Below are 14,548 nucleotides of genomic sequence, written 5' to 3'. Positions count from 1 at the left end.
TTCTTTGGCTGTGTGTCCATAACTATAGCAGCTTGCTTGAAAATAGTGGCACATTTAGAAGCTTGATTGCTTTATATTGCTTATAGCGTTACAGTATGTAAGTTGTGTAGAGTTCCTCTTAAAACACTACCCCCATAGTTCAACAACAGGCATTTGAGACTGAAAGGGAAACATTTAAACCCATCTAAAGCAAATGCACACTCAGAGACATGAAGTGTTGATGAAGTGCACAGTCCACCAGTGTAGTGGCTGGGAGGACAGAACTTTCTTTTTGAAAGAATGCCTGCCCCCCAGTGGTGTAGTGGAGTAGTGTCAGTGTGCATGCCCACTGTAGTGGTCTGCGGTGCTAGCCCCCCTTCCCTCCTCCCCCAGTAGGCCCCTACACAAGTGAATGCACTGTGCTGTTTCTCTCTGATCTGATCTGTGGCTCAGAGTGGCAGGATGATCTTTCAGACAATCATTCCGAGTACTCCGTGGGGTCCGAGGACGAGGACGAAGATTTCGAGGAGAGGCCGGAAGGTGGGTGTCAATAAGACCTGCGTAATCACTACGTTATAGATAACTAACTCTCTCAGTGCCTGCTCTGTCCTGTGTAGATGGGCCTGGAACCTATCATTGATAAGATGTTGCTGAGGCACCTGGCTGATGGTGGGGGTGTTTCTCTGTAGGTGGGCGCAGGCATTCTCGCAGGCAGCTGAAGAGTGACAGGGACAAACCTCTGCCACCCCTGCTAGCGCGCGTAGGGGGCAACATCGAGGTAAGGAAGGAAGCACTCTGGTTTTAATTTAGTAGACAACGTGTGTATGCACATTGATTTGACCAATGGGTATAATTCCCTGTGCCAGGTGCTGGGGTTCAACGCCCGTCAGCGGAAGGCCTTCCTCAACGCTATCATGCGCTGGGGCATGCCTCCTCAGGACGCCTTCAACTCTCACTGGCTGGTCAGAGACCTGAGAGGGAAGAGTGAGAAAGAGTTCAGGTATTTAAAGCTCCTCCTGTACTCAGGGTTATTTTAACTGGGGTTCAGCTGCAGTCTACTGTTCACTCCCATACGAAATGCAAGACAATGTCAGTTCAAGTATAAAAATGTTTTTTTATTTTTTATTTTTGTATCTTTTTAGTTATTTTTTTTCTTCCCTTTTTTCTCTCCAATTTCGTGGTATCCAATTGGTAGTTACAGTCTTGTCTCACTGCTGCACCACCCGTACAGGCTCGGGAGAGGCGAAGGCCGAGAGCCGCGCGTCCTCCGAAACACAACCCAACCAAGCCACACTGCTTCTTGACACAATGCCCACTTAACCTGGAAGCCAGCCGCACCAATGTGTTTGAGGAAACACCGTACATCTTGGGAGCGTGTCAGCGTGCACTACGTCCGGCCCGCCACAGGAGTCGCTAATCTGCGATGGGACAAGGACATCCCTGCCGGCCAAACCCTCCCCTAACCCGGACAACGCTGTCCCAATTGTGCGCCACCCCATTGGTCTCCCGGGCGCGTCCAGCTGCGACAGAGCCTGGACTCGAACCCAGAATCTCTTGTGACACAGCTAGCACTGCGATGCAGTGTCTTAGACCACTGCGCCACCCGGGAGGTCCCAGTTCCAGTATCTTTGTTACTATGATCGGAAATTGATTAGCATTATGAATGTGACCCTGTCTCTCTTAGGGCCTACGTGTCCCTGTTCATGAGACATCTTTGTGAGCCCGGGGCAGACGGGGCGGAGACCTTTGCAGATGGGGTTCCACGAGAAGGGCTGTCCCGCCAGCATGTCCTCACCAGGATTGGGGTTATGTCTCTGGTCAGGAAAAAGGTACACATCAACCAGTCATCCAATGACTCCATAGTTACATTAATAAAACCCAGCAGAAAGCAGTAAGTTAGCCTCCTAACTGGGTTGAGAAATGTCTTGTAGCTTATGTTTAGATTGAGTAAGGCTGGTTCCCTGCCTCTAGCATCTGGTTTTAGATAGGATGCATTCAATAAAATACAACAAGTCTAGAATGGTTGAGAAATCCAAGTCTTCTGTTGTTAGATTGTTAACTCACTGTTGTGTCTGTATCCAGGTCCAGGAGTTTGAGCATGTCAATGGGAAATACAGCACTCCAGACCTGATCCCTATTGGACTGGACCTGAAGAAACTGACTGAGAGTCTGTCCTCTGACCCCAACACCCCCGTCCCTGCTAGCCCTGCTGCCACACCCCAGCCTCCTGGAAGTCCTGTCCCACCAGGTCAGAGTCACATCCTCACCCCTCCAGTGTGTGTGGTATGTGTGTGTGTTTCAGAATTCAGCTTAGTTCATTAGATTCATTAGACAGGAAATGAGAGACACCGTTGGTGATTGTTTTGCTGTTTTTACAGAGAAGATGGACTCGATCTCAGGGCCTGCTGAAGACAAGGAGCCCACAGAACAGGAATGCAAGAAGCTACCAGAACTGGAGGTCAGAGTTCACGCTTCTTCAGAAATGTCCCTTTATTCCCCTCTCTTATCCTTCTCATCCCTCTATCCTTTACTGTCTTCATACATCTCCCCATACATCTAATTTAATTATTATTATAATACAAAACACATGCAACTTTCTAACTGTCACCTTTTAAAGTAAACTGTCTCCTTTTTGTTTTACTCTGTCTCCCTCTCCATCTGTGATGGTTGTCTCTCCAGACTCATGTTAGTACAGAGTCATCTTCCCAGGTAGAGAAGACGGACATCGCTCCTGACAGTGATGAGACAGCGAATGGCAGCACAGAGGACAAACCAGTCTCCTCAGAGGAGAGTAGTGAAATGACAGACATACCCTCCGCACTGATAGAGCCATCCATCAATCCTAAAGAGCCTCCTTCCATACATACAGAGCTGTCGTCCAATCAAAGCTCACCAAAAGGTGAGCAGTGCATTACATGGTTATTATAATCAAATGAGGTGTAAATGGTTGGTGTAATGGCTTTGGTTTGTCCCACTTCATAAAAATCAGTTGTGACATGTCTCTGTTCTGATGTGGTCATCTGTTTGTCAATGACCCTCTAGTGGAGCCCTGTCGAGAGACAGAGAAGTCCTTAGAAAAAGGAGACAGTGATCCTGCCCCAGCCAAACCTGAGGAGAAGGAACTGAATCCAGGTATTTGCGGAACAGCGAAAAACATTAAAACTTTGTCACTCTTTGAGTGACACTTTTTGCTGAAAGAGGACCACAAAAATGTAAGCCAGTTGTTCCATTTCCTTAGTTGTTTCAGACGAGGCCAAGAGCGAGGACTTGCTCGTGCACGATGGACGGCTGAATGGAGAAAAAGAAGCACAGGAGGAGATGGAGGAGGTCAGGAGGGAATTACTGGAGAAGAATGGTTTCAAGATGAGGTTCATGTTCAACATTGCCGACGGAGGCTTCACAGGTGAGGGATGAGTGGGAGAAACAGCTAAGGTGTAGGAACACTACATACACTACATGACCAAAAGTATTTGGACACCTGCTTGTCAAACATCTCATTCCAAAATCGTGGGCATTAATATGGAGTTGGTCCACCCTTTGCTGCTATAACAGCCTCCACTCTTCTGGGAAGGTTTTCCACTAGATGATGGAACATTACATCCTAACAGGGTTGAGAAATGTCTTGTAGCTTATGTTTAGATTGACTAAGGCTGCTTCCCTGCCTCTAGCATCTGGTTTTAGATAGGATGCATTCAATAAAATACAACAAGTCTAGAATGGTTAAGAAATCCAAGACTTCTGTTGTTAGATTGTTAACTCACTGTTGTGTCTGTAGCCAGGTCCAGGAGATTGAGCATGTCAATGGGAAGAACAGCACTCCAGACTTGCTTCAATTCAGCCACAAGAGCATTAGTGAGGTCGGGCACTGATGTTGGGCGATTAGGCCTGGCTCGCAGTAGGCTTTCCAATTCATCCCAAAGGTGTTCGATGGGGTTGAGTTCAGGGCTCACTGCAGGCCAGTCAAGTTCTTTCACACCGATCTCGACAAACCATTTCTGTATGTCATCGCTTTGTGAATGGGGGCATTGTTATGCTGAAACAGGAAAGGGCCTTCAACCAAACTGTTGCCACAAGTTGGATGCACAGAATCATCTAAAATGTCATTGTATGCTTTAGCGTTAAGGTTTCCCTTCATTGGAACTAAGGAGCCTAGTCCAAACCATGAAAAACAGCCCCAGACCATTATTCCTCCTCCACCAAACTTTGCAGTTGGCACTATGCGTTAGGGCAGGTAGGAATTCGCCAAACCCAGATTCGTCCTTTTGACTGTCAGAGTCCAGAGTCCAATGGAGGCGAGCTTTACACCACTCCAGCCGACGCTTGGCATTGCGCATGGTGATCTTAGGCTTGTGTACGGCTGCTCGGCCATGGAAACCCATTTCATGAAGTTCCCACGAACAGTTATTGTGCTGACGTTGCTTCCAGAGGCAGTTTAGAGCTCAGTAGAGAGTGTTGCAACCGAGGACAGAATTTTTTTATGCGCTTCAGCACTACGGTCTCGTTCTGTGAGCTTGTCTTGCCTACCACTTCGCGTTTCAGCTGTTGTTGCTCCTAGACATTTCCACTTCACAATAACAGCACTTACAGTTGACCGGAGCAGCTCTAGCAGGGCAGAAGTTTTATGAACTGACTTGTTGGAAAGGTGGCGTCCTATGACGGTGCCACGTTGAAAGTCAATGAGCTCTTCAGTAAGGCCATTATACTGTCGATGTTTGTCTCTGGGGTGTCCACATACTCTTGTATATATAGTGTAGATGTATGATCTGATGTGTTACTATATCTCAGAGCTGCACACCCTGTGGCAGAACGAGGAGCGGGCTGCCGTGTCATCTGGGAAGATGTATGACATCTGGCACCGTCGCCACGACTACTGGCTACTGGCTGGCATCGTAACGTATCCTTCCTCTGCATCTAACACAGCTGTTCAGAATTCACAGTGTGCAGGTCTCTCTGTTTGTGATGTGAAGCCCTTTTATCATGTTTGTTTTCCTTTACGGGGGAACCTCAGACATGGCTATGCCCGCTGGCAGGACATTCAGAACGATCCACGCTATGCCATCCACAATGAGCCCTTCAAGACTGAGATGCACAAGGGAAATTACCTGGAGATGAAGAACAAGTTCCTGGCTCGTCGCTTTAAGGTGAAATGCTTATTGCTGTCATACGAACACATTTTTGAACACCTTGAATCTGAAAAGTGGACTACTGAAGGCAACATTCAATCTCCACCTCTCTCTCACCACCCTCTCTCTCTCTCTCTCGCTCTCTCTCTCTCTCTCTCAATTTCACTATCATTTCTCTCCCTCCCTCTCTGCCCTAGCTGTTAGAGCAGGCTCTGGTGATAGAGGAGCAGTTGAGGAGGGCAGCGTACCTGAATATGACCCAGGACCCCAGCCACCCGGCCATGGCCCTGAACACTCGCTTTGCTGAGGTGGAGTGTCTGGCAGAGTCTCACCAGCATCTGTCCAAGGAGTCTCTGGCTGGAAACAAGCCGGCCAACGCCGTGCTGCACAAAGGTCTGTCATCTCCCAGTGTGTACACAGCAGCAGGACTTAAACACTGTCTACAAACTCAACATCTGGGTGAATAATAATTCAGTATTGCATGAACTGTAGATAAGATGGAATACGTTAGTGCATTCTCGTCATTGACGGTGTGTGTGTGTGAATGTGTGTGTGTATGTGTTTGTTCTGTGTGATTGTGTGTGTGTGTGTGTGTGCGTTCCAGTACTGAACCAGCTGGAGGAGCTGCTGAGTGATATGAAGGCAGATGTGACGCGGCTTCCCAACATGTTGTCCCGGATCCCCCCAGTGTCTTCGCGTCTGCAGATGTCTGAGAGGAGCATCCTCAGCCGCCTCACCAGCCGCGGCAACGAACCTCCGCCCCAACAGGTACTGTACTGTCATTGGCTCTGTTATGGTGATAGGTAGTTTTGGTTGATTCCATCATTGACAGGATGTGGAAAATGTTTACTCTACCTCCAGCCGTTCGGCCAGGGCTCATTTGCCTGTTCCCAGATGTACAGCACTGGCTTTGGGGGCAGTTTCCGGGGGCCTGCAGGTGAGGCCATGGTCAACTATAGCCAGATGCCCCTGGGACCCTATGTCAGTGGTAAGTGGCCTGTCTCTGCACGACTTACTGTAACTGTAATACAAGATGTTTCAGCTGAACAGTCGAGGACAGAATGTATGATAACTGAAAAAGAGGGAGCACTGTAAGATGATCTACTGCTCTGCTTCTCTTTCTAATAATATGTTAGGGAATACATAGCTTCAAATATTTTATTTGGGTCATCTCTTTTGCTGAGCACCCTTTGTTTGGTATCCCTGTTTGGTATCCCTTCACCCCACCCCACCCCCAATCATTCCCCCCTTTCTAGTGTCCAACGGCCCCCCACCCCCATCCAGCCACTTGGACAAGAAGTCCTGCGACCACCTGAGGGATGTCACCACCCCTGACCTTAAGTCAGGCAAGCCCAGTGATGTTATCTGTATTGAAGATTAGGTAATCTACTCCAAAACTGATCTGGAGTCAGCCAAGCCAAGGGAGGTCAACTACTGTATCAATGATTACAGAATCAACCCACCAGAGAACTCCTAAAGAAGCTCTATGTCTATGGATCATAGGATAACACTAAGAACATTACACTGATGTATCTGTCTATCGTATCAATTGCACTTCTATCTTTCAAGGATTCTTCAACATACTTTGCAGTAGCTATTTGCTTTTATGACTTAGGTTGGTGAGTCAAGCAGAGGAACTGTCTATTAGGATGTGAGAGTCAAACGACCTCATACGCCCCGACCTCTGCTACCTGACATGTGGAAGCGTGTTCCCCTGCTCAGACGTTGCATGCATCAACTAATGGTTGGGTGCTACGCCATCGACTGTGCCACCGGGCACCACATTGCTATACGTAAAATACCTATCCAGGGGTTGTAAGATCTGCCATGTGTCAGCAATGGCTGTGCAGAGGAACACGACCGTGGTGATCTTATAGGATGACTGGAACTGCCCTGTCTTGGCTACAGGGAGAGCTGGGAAAGTCAAAGTTCACATGAAGATGAGCCGGTGGAGGTGCCAAGGCTGCTGTAATGAGACTTATCTATGTCTATTTATTCCGTTTAGGCCTGGCTCTGCTCCTTCATTCTGGGTCTTTTCCTTCTGCTTTCATCATTGTCCTATTCATTGTGCATCGGGACTGACCTCTGCTGGAGCTTTGTGCTTTAGCTACATACAAATAGAAGGAAAACCACGAAGGCATAAGTCTCCCCTCCTAGAATTATAGAGATGATAAGTGGGTGCTCATACAGCAGCCAATTCTCTGGTCAATTTTAGTACATGTGTTTGTTTTTATAGTTTCATGGCAGAGCCTTGATTTGGAACTTGTAAGAATAAGAGTGACTTTAAGGAAGGATAGCTGCACTATGCCTCAACCCATAAAGACTGCCATCTCCCGCCTCTGGAGAAAGGGATCCTAGTTACAGAGCTGCATTAGCTACTAACATACTAAGGGTTCCCCCTTGTAATGTACATAGTTCAAGAGACTTCTGTTTATTTTGCCTTGCATAATCATTGTGAATTTAATGCATACATGCATAACAATGTAACAGGCTGGATTAGTGCAAAAAGTGACGATCACATAGAAGTTACAGAACATATCTAACTGTGGTACAGTTTGTAACCATTTGTACATTTCAGAAGAGACTCAAGACTAGCCTATTTCAGCCAATGGTATAGTACATGTATTTCTTTAACATTTGAATGTGTTTATTGGCTGTTGCCTGCTACACATACAGCTCCTCCCTCCCTCTTCCATTTTGAGAAATGCTAAAACAAAAAAGTGCTTATGACACTGCGTCCGTCACCTTTTGGCCTAGGTTTCATGTTTTCCATGAAAAGTGCTTTATTGTGTGTTCTTCATGTTAAGGTAAAGTGTTATTTCAGTATTTACTGCTTTAGTGCCACTAAAAGACGGCTGCTCACTCCGTGTCCTGGATGGCTAACGTCCCAGATTGTATGCTGATAATCTTAGACATTGGTGAAAATGTTTTCATTAAGAAGTGAGGGCAGTGGTGGAATTAGATAGCTAATTCAATCATCTATAGATTAGAATCTCCATAGATATTAGCCATCAAGGAACATGGTTGGAGAGCATTACAGAAAAAGTATCAAAATGTATTTTTATGTTTCTTTTTATATATGGGTTCCTTGGAAGAGAACTGTTTATTGCATTGCGTGTTGTGAGGACTAAACTGTATCAGAGCGACAGCATGGATTCACTTGACAATACTGTTTATTCCATCTGTCTGCTAATGTGATTGTCCAAAGTGAAACTACTGTTTTTATATGTTTAATGAGACTTCATTTGTTCAGATTTTTCAAGAACGTGTGTATTCAATTTTCTCATTGCAATGTTTGCTCTTATTTTTCTCTCAAAGAGTAGAGGCATTACCTATTTGTATTGTTTTTAATGACAGGGCTATAGCACTTACAGTATGTGAAGCTTTTGAGAAAGAAATTGTGAATGGACCATCCTGAACTGAAGACATTCCTGTATACAGGGTCTGATTGTAGCTCTTCTCTGTAGGCTTTTTATATGAATCTCCTGAGGTGCTCTGTCATGCCCTCTGTTGGCTGGAATGTGTAACTACATATTGTTTCAGTAGTTGATCCCAAATTAACCCCTAAGCCCTACTCCCTATGCACCTGTGGAGGTCTGAGAGGATTTGAACAGTATAAGCAACATGGCAAAACTTCCACATAGTGTATGATAGGGCAAGGTGGAGCTATAACCATATTGCTTACACCCGTCAAATCCTCTAAGATCTCCCAAGGGCATAGGACGTACTGTAGGTCTTAAGACTCCATTTGGGATTGGGCCACTGTCTTCTCAGACAAAGCACTTCACCTGAAGTTGAGATAGGAATTTCAACAAATAGGGCACATATCAGTTCGTAAGCTATTATTTTGCACCCAATTGAGTGTGTGTTATCAGTGCTGTTCTGTCCATGGAGTGTGCAGTCCCAGTGTTTCTGTTCAGCCTGTTACTCCATTTGTAAGTCCTGTGAGGGTCCCTGTGTGGACTAAAGTGTTGCTTTGGATGGTTTGGACAAGACCCACGCCTTGTCATAAATTGGAATAGTGTCACTGGATGGAAGCAAATAGCAATGCTATGTAAATACTAAGATTTCCAGTGTTTTGTCTCTCTCATACTCTTATCGATCATGTACCTAACTATACTGAAAAAAATATAAACTCAACATGCAACAATTTAAAAGATTTTACTGAGTTACAATTCATATAAGGAAATCAGTCAGTTGAAATTAATTAATTAGGCCCTAGTCTATGGATTTCCCATGACTGGGCAGGGTTGTAGCCATGGGTGGGCCTGGGTGGCAGCCAGGCCCAGCCAATCACATGACCAGGCCCATCGATTGGGGAGCCAGGCCCAGCCAATCAGAATTAGTTTTCCCCCACAAAAGGGTTTCTCCCCCCATGTGCTGGATGTGGTCTGCGGTTGTGAGGCCGGTTGGACGTACTGCCAAATTCTCTAAAACGACGTAGGAGGCAGCTTATGGTAGAGAAATGAACATTCAATTCTCTGGCAACAGCTCTGGTGGACATTCCTGCAGTCAGCATGTCAATTGCACGCTTCCTCAAAACTTGAGACATCTGTGGCATTGTGTTGTGTGACAAAACTGCACATTTGAAAGTGGCCTTTTATTGTCCCCAGCACAAGGTGCCCATGTGTAAAGAGCGTGCTGTTTAATCAGCTTCTTGATATGCCACCCCTGTCAGGTGGATGGATTATATTGGCAAAGGAGACATGCTTCCTAATAGGGATGTAAAAAAAAATGTGCACAAAATTTGAGAGAAATAAGCTTTTTGTGCGTATGGAACATTTCTGGGATCTTTTATTTCAGCTCATGAAACATGGGACCAACATTTTACATGTTGCATTTATATTTTTGTTCAGTGTTCATAGTATGCGTGAGAGAAAATGAATGTTGCAGGGTAGTTGCCATAGAACTGCAATGTGCACACAGAATGTGTTCAATCAAATCCATGTCTGTTTCCTTACGGAGTGCTGAAGTGACTGAAATCAAATTGTTTAAATGAAATGCAATCAAACTGAAGTCAGTATGAATGTAATGTGTATGTAAGAAGGCTTCAGTCTAATATTATAAATATATTTACAGTATATGTACATGCTTATAAACAAGGCTTCAAAAGCTACCAAAAGACCGTGGTAAAGGCACCTTTGTTGCAGAGAATGCACAGCATGTAAAATGTTTTGTATGAAGGTTCACTTTGGTAAAGAAAGAGATGGTTGCTCTGCGTAGCTAGCTTTGAGAGAGCTATTGAATTCAAGCAGTGTTATTATAATGGTACAGATGTTTGTGCTAAATTGCAAATCAATGAAAAAAGTTAATTGTAATCTTTTACTTTGTACTTTGTGTATTTGTTCAATGTATTTTAATAAATCCTCTCAACAACAATAGACATACCTCATTGTTGCTTTGATAAATGCACATCTGAGAAAATAAGCTAATTCTCAGCTTGAGTATGTATGTATGTGTGAACTGTGAAGCTTAATTTTTAAGTAGACTTTCTGTTGCTCTGAGTGGAACCCACAGGGCAAATGGAAGGTTGGCCGCCCAAAAAAGGCATGGAACAGGACACATGAGAAGGAGATGAAGAAGACCGGAACCACCTGGAATTATTTCAAGACAACGTTCCAGAACAGAGTTAGCTGGAGATGCACCACTGAGGAGCTGAAATGACTAAGTCACGTAAGTCAAGTTGCTCTGAAACATCAATAAAGAGAATGAAGGAACTGGAGAAAAGCTGTTCTTTTATTGCTTGTATTATCTTTTTGCTTTTTTGGGGGGGCGGGGTTACAGGTACAATATTCATGTACATTTACAAAGTTTATACCCTAGGCTGCCACTCCCCAAAAAATAACGGAGAAAAAATAATTACATACAGAGAAATGATCATAATAATAATGCAATTGGTATGTAAAGAAAATAGAAACGAAAAGTGGTGGGCCTATCCCCCCTATTTATTTATTTTATTTAACTAGGCAAATCAGTTAAGAACAAATTCTTATTTACAATGATGGCCTACCCCGGCCAAACCCGGACGACGCTGGGCCAATTGTGTGCCGCCCTATGGGACTCACAATCATGGCTGGAGGTGATGCAGCCTGTATTCAAACCAGGTACTGTAGTGATGCCTCTTGCAATGAGGTGCACTCTCCTTAGACTGCTGTGCCACTCGGGAGGCCACATTCTCCCCAGCCCAACATGTCTCCGTCCAACTCCCCGGCAGGAAAGTTGACTGCACAATCTGCTTCCTGCTGTTCATGGAGAGGCAAGCTCTATTTCTAATGAAGATGTCCATTTTGAATCATAGCTTTTTATCTAGCTCATCAGTATGTTTTTTAAACGTTAGATCTTTATCAATCCAAACGCCCAGATATTTATAAGCGGGATCCCGCTCGTTGAGAGAGCCACCCAATGAGTGAATATGTAGCCCATCTGAGACATTTTTCAGTGAATTAGAGAACAACATATATTTAGAACAAGTTTTAAATCAACAAGGGCTTTCCGTAATGCAACAAAATCAGATTGCAGCTTTAACATAGCTTGGTCAACAGTCGGTGCAATGGCATACATAACCATATCGTCTGCATACAGATGAATATTACAGGATTTAATAAATATACCAATATTATTTATATACTGTAAATAGTAAAGAGACCAGTTCCCAATACCGACCTCTGCGGTACAACTTTCATAATATTAAGAAAACTAGACTTGACACCATCAGAAAGCACACATTGTGTCCTGTCTGTCAGATACTGTAGCTCTAAAACCATTTGCAATACTTATTGTCCAGGCCCACTTCAGAACCTTTTATTTTTCTTTCGTACTTTTTTTTACCCATTTCTCTCCCCAATTTTGTGATATCCAATTGGTAGTTACAGGCTTATAGCTGCAACTCCCTTATGGACTCAGGAGAGGCGAAGGTCGAGAGCCATGCATCCTCCGAAACACAACCCTGCCAAGCCGCACTGCTTCTTGACACACCGATCGCTTAACCCGGAAGCCAGCCACACCAATGTGTCGGAGGAAACACCGTACAGCTGGTGACCAAAGTCAGCATCCATGCGCCCGGCCTGACACAAGGAGTCACTAGAGCGCGATATGACAAGAACATCCCAGCTGGCCAAATCCTCCCCTAACCCGGACGACGCTGGGCCAATTGTGCGCTGCCTCATGGGTCTCCCCCAGGTCGCAGCCGGCTGCGACACAGCCTGGGATCAAACCCGAGTCTGTAGTAACGCCTCAAGGTTTTTAATGGATAGAGAATGGTCAACAGTGTCAAATGACTTGGAAAGGTCTATAAATAGGGCAGCACAATGTTATTTTTTGTTGTTGTAATTTAACACATCATCTAACACAAGCAGAGTGGCTGAAACAGTGCTATGTCCAGATGTAAAACCAGACTGAGAATAGAGTGACAAGTTAAACAAGTTCTTAGCTGGGAGTTGGTCAGGGATTCTTGTACCCTGGCTAGGCAAGATAACCTGGAGATGGGGCGGTAATTATCTAAGTCAGAAGTATCTCTGCCTTTATGTCCTGCTTTCCAAATCTTAGGGATAACACCAGTAGCAATTTTCAAGTAAAATATACAGGTTAAATGTTAAACAATGACTGGGGCAGAGAGCTGTAGTAAGAATGGGTCAAGTGACTCAGCCCCTGTGGATTTTTTTACATCGATCTTTAGCAAGGCACTTAATATACTACATATTCTATCCATATACTGTCTATAAGGTTTATACATACCATCATATACATATACTGTATATTTACAGAATATTCCAGACTCTGACATTGCACGTCCTAATATTTATATATTTCTGAATTCCATTCTTTAACGTTTTGGATTTACATGTATTGTTTTGTATTGTTAGATATTACTACACTGTTGGAGCTAGGAACATAACACATTTCGCTGCACCCACAATAGCATCTGCTATGTATGTGTATGTGGCCAATAACATTTGATTTGTTTTAATACATCGTAGACGTCAAATGGTTGAAATTAAAATAAAGTATGTGAGTCTGTTAGAGCATCATTCTCCACAATCTGTTCTGAGGTGACTAAAATACTCCCTGTTCCAGAGACTATTCTTTCAAACAGGTGGCCAGCTGAAGCAAAATAGTTATTGAAAGCACTACACGTTTTCATTTTGTCTAAAATTGGACCAGAGGCTGTCAAAGCCTGTTGGGGAAACAAGGGGGTGGAGTTTTGTTTCAAAGATTTGACCACTTTCCAGAAGTTAGCTGGATTAACCCCACTCTGATAACCAATTCAAGAAATATGTTGATTTTGCTTTTCTAACCATCTATTTCTCAAGTGTCTGAAGGACTGCCAATCAGATGTACAATCATTCAGTCTAGCCTTAGCACAAGCTACATTTCTTTCCTGTAATTTCTCTGTCAATTCATGCGTCAACCAAGGATTACATTTTCCTTAGCCTTTTGTGTGACGCATGTTTATATGCAACAGAGTAAAATTGTAATATATTTTAGCCCATCAGACTCTGGCATCAACAAATGGAGATTAAGATCACCCACTATTAATAATTTGGATTTAGCATAGTTAGACAGCAGGTCAGACAATTTGCTGAGAGCACATAAGGAGGCAGAGGGAAGGCGATAAACTCCCACTAACATTAGTTTGGCATCAATACAAAGGCCCACATTTAAGACTAGGCATTCAAATTGCTTTGGGGCAGAGATGGTAATACACACAGCAACAGTCAAGTTGTTCTTTATGAATATGGAAACACTCCCACCCTTGCCAGCTCTGTCAAATCTATAAACATTATATCCATTCAGAGACATCAGTCTGGCACAGACTCTTTTTTAACCAAGTCTCAGTAATTATCTAATTGTCTGTGTTTGAGGAGACAGAATTACGATATGATCCATTTTCTAAATCAAACTTCTGACATTTACATGAATCAGCCCAAATCCACAACTGCGGGATTTCATACCAGACAGAGTATCTAACACAAACATGCTAATGATCAGTAGATAACTCTTATATGAAATAGCCATGCGGTTGGCCTGAAATGGTATAGATAAAAGATTGCTTAGAACTGTGCCATTTTGTCACGTTCCTGACCTATTTATGTTAGTTTTTGTGTGTTAGTTGGTCAGGACGTGAGGTTGGGTGGGCATTCTATGTTATCTGTTTCTATGTTGGTTTCGGTTTGCCTGGTATGGCTCTTGATTAGAGGCAGGTGGTTTGCGTTTGCCTCTAATTAAGAGTCATATTTAGGTAGGGCATTCTCACTGTTTGTTTGTGGGTGATTGTCTCCTGTGTCCGTATGTTATGTTCGTACCACATAGGACTGTAGCGTTTGTTTGTTTCGTTTTCGTTTCGATGTCGTCTGTTACCTGTACGTAAGTTTATGTTTAGTTATGTAAGTTTATGTTCAGGTCTCGTCAACGTCGTTTTGTTATTTTGTAGTTTGGAAAGTGTTTTG

At 44.0% G+C, this 14,548-nt stretch overlaps 1 protein-coding gene across 6 annotated transcripts in view; it reads left to right on the top strand.

The window, feature by feature from the left end:
• The window catches only part of LOC129815169 (chromodomain-helicase-DNA-binding protein 5-like), a 38,582-nt gene extending 28,099 nt beyond the window's left edge, over positions 1 to 10,483 (top strand). For 2 of the 6 annotated variants that reach the window (XM_055868659.1, XM_055868658.1), the window contains exons 25-39: positions 433 to 519; positions 669 to 757; positions 846 to 979; positions 1,664 to 1,808; positions 2,062 to 2,227; positions 2,358 to 2,437; positions 2,659 to 2,878; positions 3,022 to 3,111; positions 3,218 to 3,382; positions 4,765 to 4,873; positions 4,988 to 5,120; positions 5,300 to 5,561; positions 5,707 to 5,870; positions 5,964 to 6,090; positions 6,359 to 10,483. In XM_055868659.1, the coding sequence (XP_055724634.1) occupies positions 433 to 519; positions 669 to 757; positions 846 to 979; positions 1,664 to 1,808; positions 2,062 to 2,227; positions 2,358 to 2,437; positions 2,659 to 2,878; positions 3,022 to 3,111; positions 3,218 to 3,382; positions 4,765 to 4,873; positions 4,988 to 5,120; positions 5,300 to 5,561; positions 5,707 to 5,870; positions 5,964 to 6,090; positions 6,359 to 6,483 (2,096 nt within the window). In that variant the 3' untranslated portion in view covers positions 6,484 to 10,483. The other 4 variants (XM_055868663.1, XM_055868660.1, XM_055868661.1 and 1 more) reach the window with 4 other exon arrangements.
• Positions 10,484 to 14,548: the final 4,065 nt, after the last annotated feature.

The sequence above is a fragment of the Salvelinus fontinalis genome, chromosome 18 (genome assembly GCF_029448725.1).
Source record: "Salvelinus fontinalis isolate EN_2023a chromosome 18, ASM2944872v1, whole genome shotgun sequence".
Classification (NCBI taxonomy): Eukaryota; Metazoa; Chordata; class Actinopteri; order Salmoniformes; family Salmonidae; genus Salvelinus; species Salvelinus fontinalis.
Note: the sequence above shows the minus strand (reverse complement) of the source record. Positions and strands in the feature narration are given on the sequence as shown.